General features: G+C 39.7%; 2 protein-coding genes and 1 pseudogene across 5 annotated transcripts in view; 1 reads left to right on the top strand and 2 right to left on the bottom strand.

The window, feature by feature from the left end:
* Positions 1-5,131, bottom strand: si:ch211-254p10.2 (solute carrier family 40 member 1). Of its 2 annotated transcripts, XM_042223828.1 has the most exons (10): positions 4,939-5,131; positions 4,659-4,756; positions 4,291-4,396; positions 4,130-4,197; positions 3,814-3,973; positions 3,414-3,529; positions 3,095-3,221; positions 2,679-2,933; positions 1,392-2,072; positions 1-926 (listed from the first exon to the last, which is right to left on the bottom strand). In XM_042223828.1, exons 3-10 carry the CDS (start codon positions 4,391-4,393, stop codon positions 667-669), a joined length of 1,770 nt encoding a protein of 589 aa, XP_042079762.1. In that variant the 5' UTR covers positions 4,394-4,396; positions 4,659-4,756; positions 4,939-5,131; the 3' UTR covers positions 1-666. The 2 variants fall into 2 exon arrangements, with proteins under 2 accessions (XP_042079762.1, XP_042079763.1); XM_042223829.1 differs by lacking the exons at positions 4,659-4,756; positions 4,939-5,131 and having other exon boundaries at positions 4,090-4,197; positions 4,291-4,372.
* A 1,070-nt stretch (positions 5,132-6,201) lies between these two features.
* Positions 6,202-13,696, bottom strand: LOC102300435 (annotated as a pseudogene).
* Positions 13,697-17,288: 3,592 nt separating this feature from the next.
* Positions 17,289-22,867, top strand: part of fhod3b (formin homology 2 domain containing 3b) — a 90,321-nt gene continuing 84,742 nt past the window's right edge. For all 3 annotated transcript variants that reach the window (XM_014337596.2, XM_042223786.1, XM_014337597.2), the window contains exon 1: positions 17,289-17,838. In XM_014337596.2, the coding sequence (XP_014193082.1) occupies positions 17,674-17,838 (165 nt within the window). In that variant the 5' untranslated portion in view covers positions 17,289-17,673. The remainder of the gene's footprint in view (positions 17,839-22,867) is intronic.

Genomic DNA, 22,867 nt, shown 5'->3' with positions numbered 1-22,867 from the left:
TTTTTTCTTTCCTTTTAATTTAAACAATCTTTGAAACAATCTCACATCAAGTTCCCTTTATCTTCCTTTTTGGACATCCTGGAATATTTCCAAGTGGACGGATCAGTAACATCAATGCCACTTGAAAATGTACAGCTTTGTCTTGTCTTTATTTTCATGTGTCACGTTCAGGATTTTTTCACAGCAGCAGATCTGTACTGAGGTGATGGTTAGATTCATCTCTCTGTCCCTTCACCTTCCCATCCAAAAAAGCTATGAAGTTAACCGTCTTGTTTGAAAGTCTTGCAGTATACGAGTATTCTGCACAGTTGGCAAAAACATTTGTTGGTGCCTTAAGTCGTGACCTTTGTGTCCTCTTAGGACATTTCCCCTGGAGGCAGCATTTATGGTAGCCACTTCGACTTATGTACATAAAGCGAGAGCTTGTCTCCCACTCTACTTCACCTGAGTTTTCGTTTGCTGCCATGGCACATGGCCCTGCAGTGTGAAAGCAGCTGAGGTGGGATTGGCACTTGCTGTGTTGTGCTGAAATGAATGGCTGAGTTAGAAACAGTTGGAGTGTTGCAATTAGTTTGCTGAAGGATCAGGAGGGAGACATTCATTTCACTGGTGCAGAGTGGATTCAGTGCTAGTGAGCATCTCATGCCTGGATGTGTAAGCTGCTCCTTATGTGTCGAGGCGGCGTTTTCTCTTGGCTTTATGTGCATACAGGAAGTACATAGTGTGCCCCGTGGTGATGAAGAACACAGAAATTATAACTAGGATGCCAAAGTGTTGTGGCTGCGGAGCAGAGATCACCATAATGAAGTGAAGCAGGTCCATCAGGTAATTCATGGAGCTCTGCACCCCGTTAACCACTCCTCTCTCTGATTCACAGATGTTCTCCTGCAGAAGCTGAGTCACAGTCAGGTCAAAGGACCAGAGACCTGAAACACAGTAATAGATGAACTGACCTTTATAACAGATGGGCACTGATTCAGCTGCAAGTAAATTTCATTTGACCAGATTAAAATTTGTACTTGTATAACAAAATTACCCAGAAAAGTCACATTTTGGGCAGATTTATGTATTTTTTGACATATATTTCATATTCTACACCAATATTTAAACTCTATGCATCAATAGAAGTAAATATCCCAAAACCTTGTATGTAATGAGAAATACATTTTAGAGTTTACAATAGTGCTCTCTGGTGGACTGACTAGGTAATTTTTATTTTTTGTTAAATTGCCTCAAAAAGATAATTATCACTATATATCAGTATATTCAAAATAAATTATTACTGGAATATCTGCCGTGTGCCCACATGAAATGGGCATTAAAAATGGCAATATCACTTGTACATAAGTTTTTCTATGCACTGAATAAGCTCTGAATTTGTGTCTACTCACCAATGCGCGCTGTAATGACACCCAAGAACAGCAGAATAATGGAGATGTAAGATTCTGGAGCTGTGCCGGAGGGAACATTGTCAAAAAGCACCGTGTTGTTGGTCCAGTGGATAGAAGAGCGGTCGGGCAGAAGTGGCTGATTGCTGCCTCCCATCATAGGGTATGTGTGTTTTTGCCTTTGGCCTGTCATCCCACCAAGCGCTGTAGAGGAATTGGAACTAATGTCGGGCATCAGCAAGCTGAGATCCATGGGGCTGCCAGGGGCAAACACAGAGCACACGCACAGCAGCAAGCAGCCCAGGTGGAGGCAGCTTGAGATGATGCCTGTGTTGACCAGGCCATAGGCCTTCCTGAGCCTGGTGAACATTATTGTGCCCATCAAGCCTGTGATGGCTGACACGCCCATCAGCAGACTAAGAAGAGATCCGCTTATCCCCTGAGTATAGGCATAGCCAGTGGTGATGCAGTCAAACCCAAGCACTGTGGTGTAAAGGAAAGCCAGACCCATTCCCGCGAGGAAAACAGGCTGACGATAGTAGGCCATCCAGCCATCTTTACAGGTGCTCACCAGCCAGCGGAACCTCCGAAAACACAGCGGCAGATCGGTGATTTCCTTGAGGTGTAAGCTTGAGTTGCAGTTGCCCTCTGTCAGAGCCTGAGGTCGCGCAACATTGCCTTCTCCTAATGAAAAACAAGAATGGCATCCATCACTTGAGTTCATTAATTCTAAAGGCCTAATCCTCACGAGCTTTTCTGCACCCCCTCTATGCCACGTCACGTTAGCCTCTACATCATTTGTCAAACGCAGTTCATCTACGCTAATGTGTGTGAGTGCAAACAGAAATCTATACCATGTGGACCCTTGCATTTGGATGTTGTACACAAACTCAAAACTGTGTTTTAAGATAATGTATGTCAAAAAGCTTTGGTGCTGGATCTTTTTTTTTTTTTCGGAAAGAGGCGGCTCCCATGAAGATATGATTCCTCATCTTGATATTTTGAAAACAAACATAAGTAACTGAGAAACGGAGGCACACTGTAGTACTGGCTTCTCATTCACAGTGTAAGCCTGCCCTAAAGCACCTAAACACTTTTTTTAATCCCACACTAGAGAAATTCACTTTATCCTCCCTTTTGACAATAATGGGGATGTAAGGGCTGTTTTCAGACACCCCAAATCTTTTGCAAAAGTAGTTTTTCTTCTATTAGAAAGAATACAGGTTTAAGGCACTGCTAGATTGGATTCCCTTTTTGATCTATGAAAAAGATCCAATGAACAGTTCATACCTTGTAACCTTTTCCTCTCTATCCTCTGGAGATATGCTTGATCCACTGCAACCGATGGTGGTTTGGCTGACAGAGCAGGGACGATGCGATAAACCCGTGACAAGAAGAAGAACTCCACAATTAGAGACACCAGGTTCCAGCCCAGGATGAATCCACAGCCAACTACGTTGGAGGCAAGGGTCATGACCTGTCCCACTGCTAGTGGAGCCAGGATGTTAGTCACCTGATCTATCCGCCTCATGGTTGCATTCATTCCTTTTGTTAGGAACAAACACAGAGGTTAATGTGTGTCCAGCATCGGAAGCTAAGCAGTAGCCAGTCAATATCTGATCTTTTCTATAGTTCGAGGATCTATCTTCCACAGACAAGCCTCAAATACAAACCAGTATATTCATTAACAGACTGAATGTCCTCACCCGCTAGGTGACCTCGGTTGTAGCCTGTGATGACCACAATCCAGTCCCTCTGAATGGCAATGGTCAGTGCTGTGCTTGCAAGGTTTGCCACATCTGCCAGGACGATCACCACCGTATAACAAACCACCTTGTGTGAGTTTTGCGATGCAACATGTTACTATGACAGCACAGAGTAGCCACAAGCTCAGAGGCAGAGACAACAGGGACACGAGACAGAGGGGACAACAACAGCAATGACTTCTCTGTGTAGTACTCATATCAAGTATATATAACCGAAACACAGCGATTGTGTTGTAGCAAGTATGTAGTGTCTACTCACAGTAAGCCATCCATCCCAGATCTGTTCAATCCTTTGCTTGTATGAGAACACCAACATGAGCACAATGCTACATATTGTCACCGAGATGTTCTGAACGAAAAGAGATGCATGTGCAACTAAAATAGAAGATGGAAAAAACGAATTTCAAATATGCATTTTTTTTTTTTATGGGGGTTGTAAAAAATGAATGCTAGTCATAACAGATACGAGTCAGTGGCTATGAACCTTGTGCCAGGAGGTTTACACTTGAGACATCTGGCGAATAGCAATTCACCTCCTAGTGAGATAGGAAACCAGCAAATTTCCTGGCCCAAGATTGAAATCCACTGAGCTCTTATCACTGTACCTCGCTATATTACATGTTAGAATTTTCATATGGGTATGAGATTGCTGTGCATACCTTTATTCCTAGGATTCCGATCAACCCAGTCTCCAATCAAAGCCCCAAACATGAGAACTGACCCAGCCACCACCAATCCAAACACCGCAGTCAACAGCAAGTTACGGCCGTACAGTTCAATCAGGAACACAGAGATTGCGAAGTGCCACATGCGGTCGCCCTGTTTAACACATGAGAAAAGTCATCATCGTGTGTTGTGTTGCAATATTTTCATCAGTGTGCTGTGACACAGTGTAAAGAGACTACCTTGCAGTCCTTTAAGTTGCGAAGTCTTACCTATTGCCCCACGAATGTTTCTTCAGGAAATGATTCTTACCCACATTGATAATGCTCCACTGACATAGATGAGAAACTTGGGACCCCTGAGGTAGATAAGAGCTGAACCTTAAAAGGAAATGCATCAAATCAAATAAGCAGATATTCCATTGGCTACAAAGACACTGCACAAATTCTAATTGGATTTTAATTCGAGTTCACCTGGTATACGCGTAGCTTTTTCAGCTTTTGCATCCCGGATGTTGTCAGACTCGAACTCAACCACAACCCCACCACACTGGGAGGCATCTTCCCGCTGCGACATGTCCTAGTGAAGTGTTATCGAACTTGTCACACCATTCTGATGTTGCTGATAGCACAGTGTGTCATATATATGATAACAGTAATATTTAGATGATCACAAATACAGCTGATTTGTTTATCCTAAAAGGTCGCTTTCCTCTTGACGACTACAAAATCCTCGCTTGGACGATTACTGTTTATTTATGTAGTGACAACTCTAGAACAGCACAGAAATGAATATGTGACAATTTGTAAGCAGCTGGTCAAACACTGCATTTTTTTCTTACCTTGAACTTACTTCAACAGCAGTTGAAACGGCACGTCCTTTTGAACTCAGTAAACTTCTGTAGTCAGTCACATCAGGTTTCTTTTTTTTCCCCCAAAACTAAAAGAGCCATAAATAATGACCAACATTGGTAGTGCCAGATTGTGAAGCAGAGAAGAAAGTAAGTAATTGTATATGGCAATAATTAAAATTAAAATAGAATTATTATGTTACCTTGCATAGCTTTATCCATACAGACATAAAGCAGCAATAATCAAAGTTAATGGAGGCTCAGTTGTTACCTTTTGTTTTCTCGTTGCAGTCAATCCTTGCTGTTGTTCCTCGACGATGAATCTTGTGCCATGTATCCTACATTGGGATGCTAGTCTTTCCTGAGAGCTGGAATTCAAACTGTAGTAGTTTGAAAGGCTTAATAACATCAGGGTGTTCAAGTGCACCATTGTATGAAAGTGCCAGAAAAGCAGAACAGGCAGGGAGGCAACAAAGGCAGCCAGCATATTCCAAAGCACATGACGCTGGAGGGACAATATCACCGTCCACCCACACCACAAAAAGGTAACTGCGTGTAACTCAAAACACACACACGCACGCACACATGAACATGACTAGTGAGCACATGCATGTACCGCTACTCTCATACAGTCACATGCACTGTTGACATGCAGCATACCTAAAGGACACATTATGCAACACTACATCACTCTTGTGCATGTAACCAAGAGTAGAAAGAAGATTATCATGTAGCAAAAGTTGGGTTGGGCAAATGTGAATGAAATCACAAAATCAGCTCATGTGCTTATGTACATTTTAACTGAAAATTGTTTCTTTTATTAATATATGTGCTGATCACAAACTACACATGTTACAGTATCCATCATGCTCCATTCGTTCCTATCCAAACATCAGCACAGGAAATTAACTGTCATCTTCCTTTAATTGAATAATAACACAAACATGAGAGTCAGTTCCAGCCCTTGGTGATCTGTATTCACAGAGATATTGTCATGCATTGAATTGATCAGGCTGCATCTCTGTCTCTGATACAAATGATGCATTTAGGTTAAAAAAAATATGATTTTCAATATGTTAAGGATATTATTAGGTGTAATAAGCATGCAAAACCATACCTTAAAAAAGATGGGAAAATGTAAAAATAAGAAGTGGAATCATTTTGCTTGCCTTTTTGTTTTTCAAATGAACATACAGAGAACAAAGTTAATAATGAGTGGCAGGGGTTACTTGTAATCCTGACCACCAATCAAATAACATAGGTCAAGATATCTATTTACAATTCCCCATGATAATACTCATTTGCATATGGACTTTGATTGTCTGTTCATGGTGTAATTCTTCAGGAAGCACATGAATTTATAGAAAGCCACAAGGGGAATTGAGACTACAGGAAGGATCGATAAGAGCACACAGATAACAAAAACCCATTCAGGATAGTGCAGGACATCAGCAAGGGGGAAGTGAACCTGAGGGGGTGATGCAGTGGAAAGTCAGTCTTTGTTCCAAATTTAATGAAGTGTCATAATGGTACATTAATCTGGGTTCCATGCATTGTATGTTGGTTGTTTCTCAGCCTCGATCACAACATAAGCCACAAAAACCACCAGAAGCATGAACGGGCTGATAAAGCGCCACATTGCCTGCCAGTAAATGTTAGGTCTCCGCCCTGTCATCCATTCAATGTCGTCATTAAATCTGTGGGCAAATGGAAACATTTGTAACATTTGTCCTTTTAAAAACACTGTTTAACATAAGCATAATCATGACATACATTGACAATGATAATATCACCTGTTTATTCCAAAGATGAAAGCCACAGCGATGATCTCAAAGAAAGCTATGTTGAGTAGTGGCACGGATCCTACATAACTGTTAAAAATTTCCAGCCAGTAGTTTCCAGTGCCCAAAGTGAAGATTAGGGCCACAGCAAAGGAGATGAGACAGATTAACCCTGTAAGCAAAATATCAGACATCATAAGACATGTGACTATAAACTAAAATCACTAATATAAACACCTTCAGAGAGAACATAAAGGTTTCTTGCAAAAGTAATGCATGTGTTTTGAAATACCAGGTGGGACTTAGTCATAGTCACAATTCTATGTAGAGAGTAATAGATATCTTGCACCTAACTTTATCATCTTTATTTTTGTTTTAATAATATAACACAATACAAACCAGTTTTCTTAGTGCCGTCAGTGAAAATGCAACACTAAGCTGTTCAGTCTTTTTGGTATACCTGTGAAAGCTTCCTTAGGAATCCAGGTGGAACTATGTGTAAATCCAGCAGAGGAGTAAGGACGCCCTCTAGATTTCCAAACATGGAGGACAGACTGAGACAGAAGAGCATAACAAAAAAGAGGACCTACACCTGCGAGGCTGACATTTCAATCACTGCCTCAGTAAACAAAATAAATGCCAGTCCAGTTCCTGAAGCACTCTAAGAGTGGGAAATGATATATGATCACAAATACATAAATGCTAATTATTTTTAATATGAGTAGATGTACTACACCAAGCTTTGAGATTGAGACTTTTAACTTCCAAGGGATTGTCTTATTGAGATAGTTTAACCACTTGCCATAGTTTTCAAGAGTTATGTTGCCAACCCCGATGTTAAATGCATTTGTCAGGGTTAATATGTTCCTGATATCAGCAAAAAACAAACAAACAAACAAAAACACTATTAGTATTAAAAGCATTAATATTAAATGAGAAATGTTTGCTTTAATATTGTATCTATGTAATGTTAAAGCTTAAGTTTCACATCATTTTTTTTATTTAACTTACCAGTTTTGGTAGTTGTTGTTGTTTTAATTTGCCTTAAAGCCAAGAATGGCAAAGATAGGAACTGACGCATATATTGATGTAAAACTGTTCACACATCCAACAATAAGGGCATCTCTCTCACAGTTATTCCTGCAAAAATAAAACAAAACAATGTATTGATCAGCATAATGTATGGCTTTTAAAAAAACATTTTCTTTTGGCTTTTCTTACTTCTGAGGATTATAACTGGAAAAAGCAATAAGTCCCCCAAAAGCCAAAGACAAGGGTGGCAGCATCCAGTCAAACCTTAGGATTTTTCAAGGGTTTCCACTGTGATAAACATTAGTTAGATATCAGATTTATCACATGAAATTATGTTGGTAAGGGGGAAAAAAGTAATAGACTTACATTTGGAGTGAAAAGATATATCAAGTCATCACTTGTTCCAGGGAGAGTCAAGGCTCTGATCAAGAAGATGGTCAAAACAAGATATGGAAAAGTGGCTGTGGCATAAATAGCCTGTTGGGGAAAAGTTTGGATGAACTCTTTTCATCAGTGTATCGTCAAAAGAGATTTTTACAGCTTGTAACACTTTTAGGTATTGTTACTTTTATAGGTAATAAAGAAAAATAAATGTTTAGTCTTCTGCTTATCCATCACAGTTACTGCCTTTAATGCAGCCAGTAGAAGTTGAATTTTGACCTTTATTCCAATTTACGGAAGTTTGATCGAAAAATATTTCGAATGCATGATGAAGTGAAAGTAACATGCTGCACATATGCAACACAACTAACTTATTCAACCAACTGAATGGATGCCACAAACTGCAGTACAGTGAATATGCATGCCGACCAAGAAAAACAATGTAGTGGCTATTGAAGGCAATCACTAATGTTAATCAAGAAATCTATAAACGTGAGCCTCTAGACTGTCTGCCAAATCACCAAACAGTCACATTCCATTTGGTTAACAATTTGTGTTGATATATGTTTCGACAAATGGCCAACATATGCAGGGCAAAAGTATGCTATTCCCTCATGCAACTATCTTTTCAAGGTGGAAAAACCTTTATCAAACCTTATTTATCTACCATGCGGGTGCAATAAATGGAGCAAAAAGCTTAATATATCAACATTGGAGACCCAATGGTCTCAATTCCTCTTATGAAGCAGATGTACACGATGCACCAAGCAGATGCAAGACACAATACCAACTACTACTGTAAGGACCCACTGGTCTCAATGTTTGGTGTTATGTTCAGGCTTTAGAAATTAGAGATATCATAAGTAATCTGTGGGCCTTTATCGTGATGTCAATATTACCAGTATGATTCAGGTTTACTGGGCAGTCCCTCCAGGGAAGTGGACTCTGAAAGGAATGGAAGAAGTATCACAGGATCCAGGCCAAGATCATGTTGTAGAACAGTCCAACCAGGAAGGACACCAGCATCGAAGCCACGCCTGTTTTTAAAAATTCAACCTAATTAACATAAATTATAGAGCGGTGTTAAGTATGACACAAGTTTGCTAATTTTTCGCATTTTTCGAACATCTGGTATACGACCTTTTCGCAAACCAGATGTTCTCACCTACACCTCCTGGATATGGGGAGATTGAACACTCCACACTCCAACGCTTCCCATGCGTAGCCACTGTCCAATGGCCAGTTCCATGTGCAGCAGGGGAAGTCCCTCAAACACCAAGGCAATGACATAAGGAATCAGAAACTACAATCTTGCATTTTTTTCAGTAAGAAGTAAAAAGAAAATAAAAATTAAGGTTGGTTTGATGGTGAAGGACATTTCGTTTTTGACATTTTGTTATCAGCAGGCAGACCTTTATCATGCTCATCTGCACCAACTAACAGATCTTAACACCAGATACAATTCTTTTAGAGTTTACATTATAGTGAGATTTAGGTAACATTAAAATTTACGGTCATGTTGAAACAAAATGTCTTCAGAAACTTTAATCATTCTCTTCTGGAAATTTAGATCTTGAAAATTATTTTAATATATCATCACTGCAACCAAGTCTTTGCAGTGAGAGCATATGAAATAAGACCCACGTGGAAGCTGAAACCAGAAACCTGTCAGAATTAATTATTTTTAATACATGCATTGTTACTTTATTAAAAATATTATTTGTGTTTTATTAAGTGTAAAAGTAGTAACATTTAAGAGCATCTATTATCTATTTTTTTGTTTAATGTCAACATTAAACGACACTGTGTAACAGAGTTCTGCTTACCTCCACCATAGCTCTGACACAGATATGGGACTCTCCATACATTACCAAGCCCAACAGCAAAACCTATGCAGGTTAGCAAATATTGAATTTTATTGTCCCATTTTGGCCTTTGAGTGATCTCTTTCTGCTCATCACTTTCAGCTTCCATGTCGAACATTTGCTCCTTGTTATTTTGGTGTATTTCTAAGGTAAGCACAAATCCTCACATGTAACTCATCTCTCCGTTAGGTCTGATGAAGAGAAAGGGAGAACGCGGTGACTGCTTTATCAGCTTCTTCTAATTTCTTATTGACTGTTAAAGCTATGGGAACAGCTACGGCTTGTTTGATAAAAGTGTTTGTATAAAATGACATGATAAGATGCTGATAACAGAAGCAATGACAGTTGACTGAGCACGGATACCATAAGGAACCCATGAAATAAAACTGTGGTAGTGAGTTTTCAGTTTGTTACATGATACAGTTTATAAGTCTCTGCTATTCCAGTGAATGAACATAATGACCAAACTATTACACTGGAAAAATGTACTAGTTCATGAAATTTAGTCTTGTACTTATAGTTTGTTATATTCACACAAAATAATATCACTCACACATTTATTGCAGCCAAAAAGCACATGTAATATAGTTCACTTTATATTAGAGGCAAATAAATAAATAAAAACTTGTAGATTACAGTACGTGTCAGACTAAATCCATATTTATTGTATTTAGCTTTGCAGACCATTGGTATATTGTTAAACTTACTCCAGTTGGACAGACACATGTACCGTAACATGTCAGAGTTTCTAAGTCAGCATCTCCTCCCATTCTTGGCATCTACATTAATTACTACATAACTACTGTTTAATCAAATGCTAGATTGTATCTGTCAGATTATACCTAACCCTACTTAAACATCAACTGCAAGGAATAATGAAGGACTACCCTCCTGACTACTAGGAAAAAAAATGTTGTCCAATCAAAAAAATTTTTTAAATCCCCCAATGTTTGTAAAGTAATTAGAAGACTGAAATAATTTTTTGGGAAAAAAAAGTTTACATTTTTTAGATATCACATGTCCACTGCAGAGGACATTGGAAGGCCGAACGTGTAAAAATGAACTTTGATGGCAAACATTTGCTTCAACTCTTCACCAAGGAGAAGTTTGAACTCAAGGAACTGTAGTGGTTTCTTCCCCCAAAACTGCAAGTCACTGCTATACTGAAGCCACGAGTTGGTGATTGCCAGATCAAAAAGTAGAAAACTGCACATACTGTCAATTTCTGAGTGTGAGAGACCATCCTGTAGAAACTCAACATTCAATATGGTCCACGTCACCTATATTGGTAGTGTACTCAGCAATTGCCAGTGGACTTGGCATATGGACAAACCTTTTGTTTTTCTTAAACCATCTTGTGCGTCTGTCCTGAGGTTGATTGCCATAGGCAGAGGATGCCATGACAACTGTCCAACCACTTAATGACAGCAAGTTCAGGTCTGAGTACCATCCCTGATGCTCCTCCTTCTTTCTTCTTCAAGGGCTTATTCCCTATGATCTTCTTCATCAGACAACTCAAGATCTGGGTTTCCCTCATCAAACTGCAATAAGTTTCTTTCTGCTTCTAAAAAGGACTCCTTTTCTGGTCATTTAAAAAAACAGAACAAAATGGAAGAAATGACTACAAATGTCCACTACGGAGGACATTTTTTAAACACTTCAATACTATACTAAAATGAAGTTAGAATTAAGCATACTATGTTTTAATGTGTTATTAAGAGACTTATTTAAAATATGCTAACAACATTTATAGCTAAAAATTGCTCAATAAGAAGTTTTATGCACTTACTTTTCTTCTTCCCATAAAATGTGCTTGCAGCGATGGCTGCCATGTTCCTTAATGAAAAAACTAAAGTTCCCAAAGCTCCACCCCTTCACATTTGGTATCATTGGAAAGCCCTAAATGTCCTCTGTAGATACCAACAGGAGGCAATTCTGTAGTATGCAGTGCATGGGAGATATTCAGGTTTAGAAAGGTGCTCTACAGAGGACAAATTTGCATTGCTGGTAGTCAGGAGGCTACGAAAAAGTTGATTATAATAGAGGCATCTTATCTTAGGGCCTAGCTGTTCACCAAATTGATGAAATCAGATTGAGAAATTCTCTGTGGAGCAGAGCTGCAAGCATATGCCAAAGTAGTATCAGGGCATAAACAGCAACACACTGCAATCCACTGATTTTTTTTCTTTCTTTGTTCTTTTTAAACAAGTTCTCATTGACAAAATATTTTTTCTATTTTTTGTGACTCTGAGAGAGCCATGCACTCTTTATATTAGTGCTAATTAGTATCATCTGGCATCAACATTTTAACCTACATACAGCTGAAACATGCTCAAACATTTTGGTGAGCAGAACTCAGATGATAAATGAACCACATGTTAGTGGCGTTTTTCTTTCGTTCTTTCTTTTTTTTTTTTTTTTTTTTTTACATCCCTTTAAATAGTGATATAGAATTCTTGAGATCTAGGGACAGATTTACTAAAGGTTCAGTGCAAAATTTAATTGCCAGTTTAATATAAATAAATAAAAAACAGAACAAAATGCTGTTGGGATTCACTATAGAAGAGGAGTGACAAACTGGGGATTAAAAGCCATAGGTAGGGTCATTTCTGGGGCTGTCTGTCATGCTATTTATTTGTAGGAGTTTCCCTGTCACATTATTTGTGACAGAGTATTTTGCCTTGATTTTTCGACTGATTTGAGCGTGTTAGCTGTCCTTAATTATTTTATGAAGTTGAAAGTTACAAAAGAGGAAACAAAGAATTTAAGCATGATGATTTTAATGATTTCCCATGGAGTGTGTGGTGAACTGTTATGAGGCTATTTTACATTACAAATCTATAATCTGCTTTACCCCCAAACAAACAATCTTCAAGAGACTCGTACCTGTTTTTCATAAATCATCAGGCATGTCTCTAGTGTGAAGGCTCTTTAGCTGGAAGATCGGCACACTCAGAGAGTGAAGAGAGGGAGGAAATTAAATTAAATTCAAGATGACAAAATCCAGTTTCATTGTTAAAATAATTTTAAATATGCAGCTTAGATTTGGTGAAACTTTACTGCATTGAAAGAACTCAAACCTCTTATCAGAAATAAGGTCAACACTGCAGGGAAGGCATGAAGTCACATGCAACCTTGGGAAATTAAAATATTTACTCTGTGGAAAGCAATAAGCTGCACCTTCACAGCAGTATCAATACCACAAACTTCACAGATACAGAACATGTACAAACATGATACAACAGTATGCGGCACTGCTGCCCACCTTCCTCTTGTCGAGTTGCGTTCAGGGTTTCCCAGTACCAGAGGTAATCCACAGGGGAAGCTTCTCTCACACATTTTCACAGTATGTCGCTAAGGCTCATCTTGCAGGCAATTATGGTGGTGTAAAAGAAATCAGCCACCAAAAACACTTATGTGGATGTAGTACAGCCAGTGAATTTTTTAAAGGACACTCTGTAGTGTCTTATATTTGATCTAAACAGGACTATTATACAGTACTACAGTTTTTACAGCATGTTAACATTACATCAGTGATGTTGAACTAAACTTGGAGAAACATCTCCACTATTATAAAGCATTCTAATATATATTTATTTTACATTATAATCATGAGAAATTATGCAAAATTACATTATAACCTGTAACTATTATGTGTTCACAGCCATACATGAGTATTCCTGTTCCAATATTTTATTTTCAAGCAGCATGATTGTGAATAGTTAAACCATGAAAGTATTACCCGTGCCCTTGACTCTGAGTTAGATATTGGAAGCGCCAGATATTTCTGAGACCCACACAAAACCCCACACAGGTCAGCGTGTACCAGAACTTGTTGCCGGTCTCCAGCCTCTTCCACCTCCAGCTCACCCAGCTGCCGATGGGGCAATATCCTGTCCTTCAGGCCTGTGTCGGTTAGTTTTTGCTTCTTTATCAGTGAAACACTGTAGTATTGTGGTGATACAGTAGTTCACTGTTCAGTGCTGGAATGTAAATTGTGGCGCACACTGTGAGATAATATGAACTAGATGTTTGTGATGGATTGACTAGTCCGTGGTGTCATAGAGCATCAACTGGAGGTGTGCTGCCTTTGAAGCTCAAGCTCAGAATGAATATAACGTAGGATATAACGTGAGAGTTAACTGCGGTGTTCTATGATGGAGAGAGGTAAATCCACAGAAGCCACTGCTCGTGTGAGGCTCACTCTTTTATAACATTGGTTGTGTGGGCCTCCCTTAAAGCGTTGATTCGTCCAACTGAAGAAAACAGTTTTTCTGACATAGATCAAAAAATTGTTGAAACTCTGAGAACATATACACAAAAAAGTTTAAGCAAAGTTTAATCTGTCTACACAAAAATAACATTTTTTTAACTAGACAATGTGTAAAATATAAAATATAAAAAACATAAAACCAATGCTCACTTAACAGACATTTTTCTATCATTTAATTGTTAATCTATTACTTAACAACTTAAATACTTAGTGTAGTGTAGATGGCTGTGAGGGAGGTCTTTATCAGCAGGAAAAGCTGTAAAACTTTTGAAAATGCAGTTAAAAGTCCAAACATGTATGCCCACCTTCATATTTTCCAAAGCCGTCCAGCAGGCCAGATTAGAGTCTTTGCCGGGCCAATTCTGCCCTCGGGCTTATGTTTGACATCCCTGCATTAGTGACAGTGAATAAAACAGGGAATTTAGCGTTGAGTGGCAGTACTCCAGGTCGTTCAATGTTTGACTCAAAGTACAGTTATCGTATGCCTGACTGATTTTAATTAAGACAACACTGATCCTGTGCATGAGCGCACACTTGCCCTCGGTTTCTTAGGCAAATTTACGCCTTGCATGTCACATCCAGTTTCAGAACACCAAGAACCCAACAATGAAAACAATCATTTTGAGGCTTCGCAACAGGACTTTACTAACCAACAGACAAGAGTCAGAGTGGCTACATCTGTGTTTATATATGTAGTCTGTGAATGGGACCAAGACCAAAAAGATATTTACACAGACGTGTACTGAGATGAGTGATCACAGCTGGACAAGAGTGCTGGGTTTAATCTATTTAGCATTTACTGTGTAAGTTCATTACGCAGACACATACAACACTTATAACTGCAGACAATAGTTATTAGTTATTATTAAACTCTCTCTCTCTCTCTTCCACAGCGTTTCTTTGTCCTGTATTCTTCTCCTCACCCCAACCGGTCAGGGCAGATGGCCCCGCCCCTCCATGAGCCTGGTTCTGCAGGAGGTTCCTTCCTGTTAAAAGGGAGTTTTTCCTTCCCACTGTCACCAAGTGCTTGTTCAAAGGTGGTTTGATTGTTGTGGTTTTGTCTCTATTATTGTAGGTAGGGTCTTTATCTTAACATTTAAAGTGCCTTGAATTGAACTGAATTGTGCTACATATAACTTTTGGTCCAAAATAAGAAGGTAAGGTATGGGCTCCATAGAGTCTATATTAAGTTGACTTCTGTTGCTGTAGGCAATGAGAGCCCCATTTTCTCATCTGCAAGATCAGGTTGGTGAATTAGAGCACTCTTTAGTTGGCAACCTAGTCTAGCTCAGTGGTTCTCAAAGGTTTTTTGTTACAAGGCATCATCTGTGGAAACAAATATTTCTAGGGCACAGCTTTACATAGCTGTAGCTTCAGATGATAAATTCAAGGTATGTCGGTTTGTATTCAAAGAATTGCTTTTTTAAATTAAACTAAATGTAAGCTAATCTTTAAAGTTCTTTTTCCAGATTGAAGACTTTGTTGGCTGGATTGTATTTATGAGCTTGAGTGAATAGAGGTTAAAGAGAACTGGAGGAGAGAGAAAAGCACCGTTAAGACACCAGAAGAGCTAATGGACAGGTGAAAAAAATGTTTAAAAAACAGACTAAAGCTTGTTTTAGTTTAAAGAGTTCTTTCAGCTTTCTTTTTATTTTGCCTATTGTTTACTGGACCTTGGTGCAGCCCCTCAGTTCATCTACTGTATGAGACAATCTGTTTTAATCCTCCCCTCTTAAAGACCACCCTCCGTTTCTCTGTATGTATTATTGTAGGGTCTACATTACAATATAAAGTGCCTTGAGGTGACTATTGTTGTGATTTTGTGCTGTATAAATAAAATTGAATTGAATTGAATTTAAGGCAATTTCTGATTGGCTGCCACTCGAAAACAGATGATTTATGAGCAGCTGGGTGATGCTGCATGGTTTTTAAATGACCATATTAACATCAAACAGACAACAATTTAATGTTTGTCTGGAAAGCCTTGGAGTACTGGCATTTATGTGGATGGCACCTACTTGAACGAAAGCACTCCTCAGTGGCAGCAGCCTCCTCCACCACAAATCCACCACAAATGCTACTTAGGAACAACTCGAGGAACGTTAAAAACCCAGTGCTTTGACCTGGCCTCGAAGCTTCCCAGATCCCTGTCTAAACAGGCGTCATGGGAGTGCCCGGAACAAGCCCAAACCACAGAGCTATAGCAGAACTTTGCCTTCTTGTGTTTCTTGTAGAAAGCCTTGAAGGCTTGTTTCGTGTATCCCTGAAGGCCCCACCCAACAACCCATACCAGCCAAGGTTGTGCTGCCAACATGCCAGTGTGTAGAGACAGCCCCAGAGGCTCTGTGGCTATGCACTGACAGGTCAGAACTGTTCGAGGCTCAGGGTGGACCTACGCAATGTTAGACAGCTGACTCTAGAGATGTTTGGAGATTTGTTTCATATTTTTCAATTGCTCTAACCACTCCCATGAAGCATCAGTAACCAGGGTATAAGCATAAAATTCAGTAATACAGAAATGTACCATAAGGCGTATTTGTAGACAGCTCATGAATTTACTTCTAAAACTAGATCATACATATTGCTGTTAGATGCATTTTTTTTTTCAAAATATATGCAGCATTGTGTTTTTTTCTGGTAAAAAAAACAAGGTTATCATATTTAACTAAAACTAAATTGGGAAAAGAAATTGTTATCTAAAAGGAAAACAAACCTAGACCTTTTGTGAACTTTTAAAACAGCAATTAAAATAAAATAACATTACAGAATAAAGCCTTAGTTTAGGTGTTTCTAATTTGTTAACATTTGTTATCACAAACTGCATGATGAGGGTTTAAAGCATCCGTTTATTAAAGTTTGGGTGTCTACAAGGCTGCGAGTCAACTGCTTTCAAAAAGCTCTGTTTATATTGTAATATCTAATTATTTTCCTAAATCTCATCTCTGGCATTTCCCATGAATGAAAAAGTAATAAACATTAAAAGTGAACAACATTAAAACACTGAACCTAAATATTTTAAGCTGAAGCAAGAAAATCCACTCTGGAAACTCACTGAAACTAAACTGAATTAAAAGGTCAAAGCGAAACAAAAATAAAAACTAATAAGAAAACACAAATATGTTATAACTCTGGTGTCCACTATAGCTCTAGTGTGTGTTTGTCAACACCGAGTTGAAGGACTGTCAGCATCCGTTTTGCTTTTTTCCCACTGGAGGCCGCTATAGCGCGTGTAATCCGAGCTTGGCCGGGCTGACTGGGACCTGGCTTGCAGTGTCCCTTCTCAGGCTTTATGCATGAGGAGGGAGCCGCTTCCCATAGACCAGGCGCCAAGTGTAGCAGTGCCGTCCGCAGTCTGCCTCAGCACCTCAACCGCCCGCAATGCCCTTGGACACTGGCGCTCCGCTCGATTCCGCCACGCACTGACTAATCGTGACATCTCAGCGAGTTACTCCGGATCTCTACTTTGGGACTTTTTGCGCACACTGTCCTGACACATCTACGCTGAGTGAAACAAATGGGGAAGGTCCAAGGATAACAGGGTGCAGGATTTTGTTACTGCAGAAGACCTGCCGGTAGTTCGCTGTCCGGAGGGGGGGCTGGCTGCGCCTCTGTCAGAGACCGTAGTGCCGCATCCACTGTTTTGATCATCTAAACTCGCCTTGCATGGATACATCATGGCTACATTTATATGCAGGGTGCAGTTTTTAGATGATACTGATCCATTTAACAGCACCAATTTCCCCGAGCCCACCAGACCGCCTCTGTACACCTTCAGGGAAGATATCCCTCTGATAAATCAGATTGCTGGAGTCCACAGGCTGTTAAAAGCCCCACACAAGGTATGCAACGCACGATTAACCTCTTGATTTTGTTTTTGTGCACGTTTCGTTAAAAGCACGAGTTAAAATGTAACATCAACGCCTAAATTAATAATTAGCTTGAACAGGTCGATTGTGTTACTACCAAACAAAACCAATTCACCAATGAGCAAGCGTTTTAGTAAGCACTTTGTTGATAGGGGATGCTGATGGGGCATAGACGTGCATTCAAATAGTTACTGATTCTCGGCGTGATAGTCCTGTGATAGACAGAATAACTCCAGGCGGTGTAGGCGTAGATTAGATACCTATTATTTGGGGGTGGGGGAGGGGCTGCCATCGGTTAATATTTACATCAATTACCCACCTGTGCACTGCCAAGACTTTAGGTGCTCCTTCAAAGTTTGGAAAAAAGTATCCTGTTTGTGGTTGGCAAAGGAGGAGACACAAACAAATAAGCAAAAAAGACATTTGTGGTTGCAGTCTTAATGATTGTTTGACTTGAAAATCTAACCTCCTCAAAGGAAAAAAAAAAACAACTTATTTGTGGGAGAAGGCGACCTATTTGCAGTGTCATAAATGGACAGACTGGAAGCCCATGTGGAGAATTAAAGTAGGTTGGGTCAAATCATGCTCAGTTGGTCAGTTCTTGAAGGATGGAAAAGGATAATTTCCCACTTGGCTTGATTAGATCTGTGATTTTGAATTGGCAACATGTCTTCCTAATCAAACGTGTTTTTTTCTAGCCCCTTTTTTTGTATTTTGACTCTGTTAACCAGCTTTTCTTTAGTCTGAAATAGAAAGGTATTTGTGTTTGATCACCCTCAATTTTCAGGCTCCATTTACTGCTTGGTTTTTGAGGAGGTGAAGCAGTGCACATTCTTTTTGGTTGCAAACAATGGCCTTCCCAAGATCCAAAATGTTGGAGACAGTAGTTGACAAAAGTAGACCTGAAACTCATTTTCTTTTTCTCCCTTTGGATGCCTCCAGAAGTTAAATGTCTTGGCATATTTCTGCCTCTTGATTAGATTTTGTGAAGCCCCATCTACTGACCTTTAAATTTAAACAAATCACAGAGACCATATCATCTGAGGCTGAGTCTTTTTACTGAGCATTTGTCTTAGTCTGGGTAGAAAGTTGCATAAATGGGGAGTTAATTTGGGTCTTTATTCATTCTGTCAGATCAGTGGTACTCCATCTTGTTTGAGTCAAGCTGGTGAGATAAGTCATAGGAGCCTCAGGATGCTGTGGATCACCACAAGCCAGGCTCTCATTCTGCAGCCTGCTCAGTCTGACCAGCAGCATGGGATGGGGACGCTTTCCACCGAAAAGGAAGTGGGCAAAATTAAAAACACAAACAAGGAGCTGATGTACTTTGCACCGTCTCAGTTTAGCTGCAGACCAGCTGGACCGCAAAGCAGACAGAGAGGGAGTACCTGTGGTTGGCTGCGCAGGGCCTGGTTAGTGAGATTTGGTCACATGGGCATTGGTGGTTAGCCGTAAGTTGAGGGGGAAGTCCCTGTTCTTCTCGTAAACAAAAACAGTCAGGTGGGTGACGCAACTGCGTCGCCGCGCTTGACCAAGCAGCTCCCTGATTCACACCATCAGACGTTTGAAAACGAGACTTTAGTGCGACCTTGTGAATACAGCAAGGCTGTCTTATCCCTACAGTGCCGGCCATTCTGTTATAAATAGTGCGTGGCCAACACATGGTGCAGGGGCAATCAAAACAGCTGACATATGCTGTTTTAGGGATTTTACTGTCATTTTCTGTGGGCATTCTCCAGAGTGGAGATCAGTTGTGTGTGCTGGATTGGGTTATACATGGGATGACAACTTGGAAAAGTAGCTGTACAGAGTCGAATATCAGTTTGTAGAAACTAATTTTTATAGCTGCACAAGGTTTATTTTTAATAGTGAAAACTCTTAGTGAGGGTGGGACACTCACTTGAAATGCCACCTATGTGTGATGGTATGTCTTATGTACAGTACATCATAGTGTAATATAGTTTGTAGTATCTTTTATTCTGCTTGAAGACCATTTTGTATAATATAAATCTGGTATCTTATGTGCTGCTTCGGTAAAAGGGAGTGATTCCCACCTCACCCAGACATTTGGTTTTCTAGTGAATAATGCATTGTCTTCAGCGTTATTCAGAGTTATTCAAAATATTCCGTTTTTCAGGGCAAATCAATAGCTCATTACTCCTTCATTTACTTTCTTCTCTCTCTGTGTTTTGTATTTTGGGGTTTTGTGGCCCAGAGGCCTTGCATCAGTTTATAAAAACAGAATTTAAGCGAGGTCTTGAAGAATGGACTCTCACTTTACCAATTTCAGTTTGTGGGACAGTTGTTTTTCTGCATTTTTTTGTCCCATAATGAGAAGTTATGTTAAATGCTGCAAAATGTAGGTTCCTGCTTCAGGCCTGTCAGAGCTCCCTTTGAATTCTTTTACACATTGTCATGCAGATTTGAGGTTCTCTTAATTTGGAGTGTTGTCTCAGCTCCTTTCAGAGGAACACATCGAAGGAAAAAGTTGCCTTGGACTGGACAGGAAAATTAAGGTTACTGTTGTGGTTTTGTGTTCATGCATCAGGTGTAATGTGTTTTAAATCACTTGCTCTCACAGAAATATCACAAATTGCATCTCCACCTTATCGAGCAAATGTGAAGCTTTTAAAGTGGCCAGATGTTAATCCTCTAAACTGATTTGTAGTCCACTGTGGTTGCTATATAGACGTCTTTACCGTTTTCTCTGCTCTGTCTTCTTCTGCTGGTCAAGTGAATGGCAGCCCCTGTGTGTGATTAAATTTAAAAAAAAAAAAAAAAAAAAGGGTTGTCCTGTCTACATGTTGAGCACTCCGCTGGTCAAAGTTGCAGCTCTGTTAACACACATTACTAGTGAACCATATTCCCTGTTTCCATTAGAGCTACCAAACAGGAAGTGAGTTCATATGTCATCAACACTCTTGACCCATTTTTGGGTCAGAGTGCAGTTTACCATTTGGAGAAATAGCAAGAACCAAAAAATGTCATTTGTTTCCAAACTGATGATCTGTTTGCTTTAAATCAGTGATTCTTGTGCTGGCACCACTTTTTGTTTGTATAAATAAATAATAATAGAGAACTTGTTTTTCCCTTCAGTGCTTACAGCCACACTTTTAACACAATGAGATCAAACTGCAGGCTATGACCCGCTGAACTGCTTGGCCCCCTCATCGCTGCTTACAGCTAGCTTTCCAAATGTCTTTCCCATCTGGAATATAAAGAAATTTGGAGTGAGATAGCAGTTTTAATTTTGAAATTGCATGGTGTTTATTTTTAGTTCTTTCTGCCTTAACTGCCTTCCTGGTCAGTGGACCACAGTATGGTGGTTGAAGGGAGAGGCCAGACCTCAGTGTGTGAGCAGAGGAGCTTGTGGTTGCTTCTCTGGACTTGGCCATCACAGGGCCACTGTGGGTTCAAGTCCTGGGCAGGAGACAGCTAAAGAAGTCTCTGCCTCTGATAATCTGGTAGCACTTATTCCTGGATTAAGAGCTGTTTAAAGTGCATCAACCTGGCCTGGTTGTACATTGTAATTCCTGTGAAGTAATCCACACTGATTATATAAAGAGCGCCTAAAGTGACACTGGTTAGAGGATAGATTTATGGCTATATGGAAGAAAAGATGGGTGTACAGATGGGGATTAGTTAATGGCAAACTTGTGTAATTCACTGCAAGTTTTTTTTTTTTAGTTTTTTTTCTTGCCTGTGTTGATTTTGGTCTGCAAGTCAAACCCATGTGTGGGGAATTGCATTTCTTGGTTCCACAGTTGGCTAATTACTGGTTACAGCTGCAGATTCAGCCCAGTGTTTTGTGCAGTTCAGGTTGTGATACAGAGTGAAGCTGAAAGAGTACAAATATTTTGTTTGGTCTTGTTATCTAATCCATCTTTTTCAGTTTGTAAAGTATAATTTAAAGTATAATATATACAGTATAAAATAGCAAAATGATAAATCTACCTGTAATAATGTATTTTGGTTTTTTGGATTGTAATTTAGTGGCATTTGCACAGTCATAATTATAGGGCTTATACAATTCAGTTTAGTTTTATTTATATAACACCAAATCACAAGAATAGCCACCTTAAGGAGCTTTATATTGTAACGTAAAGACCCTATAATAATAGAGAGAAAACCCCAACAATTAGATGACCCCCCCCCCCATGAGCAAGCGCATGGCAACAGTGGGAAGGGAAATCTCCCTTTTAACAGGAAGAAACCTCAGGAAGAACCAGGCTGCTTGGGGGTGAGGGGTGGGAGACAGGACAAAAGACACGCTGTGGACGAGAGCCATTTAATTATTAATAATAACTAGTAGTTAAATGCAAAGCGGCATATACAGTAAGTACAAAAGAGTGAAAAGAAGTGAGTGAAGGTGAAATGCTCAGTGCATCATGGGAAGTTTGCATTTTCTCCCTGTGCCTGTGTGAGTCCTCTCCAGGTGTGACTGTGAATGGTTGTCGGTCTCTCTGCGTTAGCCCTGTAACAGACTGCCAACATGTCCAAGGTGTGTTCCAGCCCCTCCTGTAACTCTGAAATGGACAAGTGGAATAAAATAGATGGATGGACAAAAAGGCTAACCTCTACTGACTTATGGTCATGTAGTACATATTTTTTTCAAACATTAAGTAAACCACATTTGGAAACGTAAAGTTGACATTCAACAAAAATACGTTGTTTCTGGGATTGTTGAGTGTCTTACAGGTTATTTAAGGCCCAGCTACTGGTCACTCCATACAGTATGATTTAAAGTGTCTTCTCTGTCATGCAACATTTCATATTACTATCCCTCTTTTTATTTTCAAAGGCATGTCAGTCCATAGGCATAAAAAAACAGAAGGGAAAAAAAAGAAGAAATCATGGGCCTAACTTGGGCCCCTATGCCTGGTTTTCCTGTCAGGCCAGAATCTGTCTTGTAATCTGGAGAATCACTTGCTTCCCGCTACCGACTATGTGCAGAATAGATGTGCTTGTTTTCACTCGCAAGTCTTTTTCTATCACGCCCTGC

This window comes from Haplochromis burtoni, unplaced genomic scaffold (genome assembly GCF_018398535.1).
Source record: "Haplochromis burtoni strain Fernald_Lab_line unplaced genomic scaffold, NCSU_Asbu1 Contig_120, whole genome shotgun sequence".
Taxonomy (NCBI): Eukaryota; Metazoa; Chordata; class Actinopteri; order Cichliformes; family Cichlidae; genus Haplochromis; species Haplochromis burtoni.
Note: the sequence above shows the minus strand (reverse complement) of the source record. Positions and strands in the feature narration are given on the sequence as shown.

What these genes read in the sequence shown, in the direction of transcription:
- si:ch211-254p10.2 (XM_042223828.1), bottom strand. Translation starts at nt 4,393, where the DNA reads ATGTCGCAGCGGGAAGATGCCTCCCAGTGTGGTGGGGTTGTGGTTGAG. An exon ending in AAAAGCTACGCGTATACCAG is followed by an intron (nt 4,198 to 4,290) that starts GTGAACTCGAAT and finishes TTTCCTTTTAAG; the next exon opens with GTTCAGCTCTTATCTACCTC. An exon ending in GTGGAGCATTATCAATGTGG is followed by an intron (nt 3,974 to 4,129) that starts GTAAGAATCATT and finishes TGTGTTAAACAG; the next exon opens with GGCGACCGCATGTGGCACTT.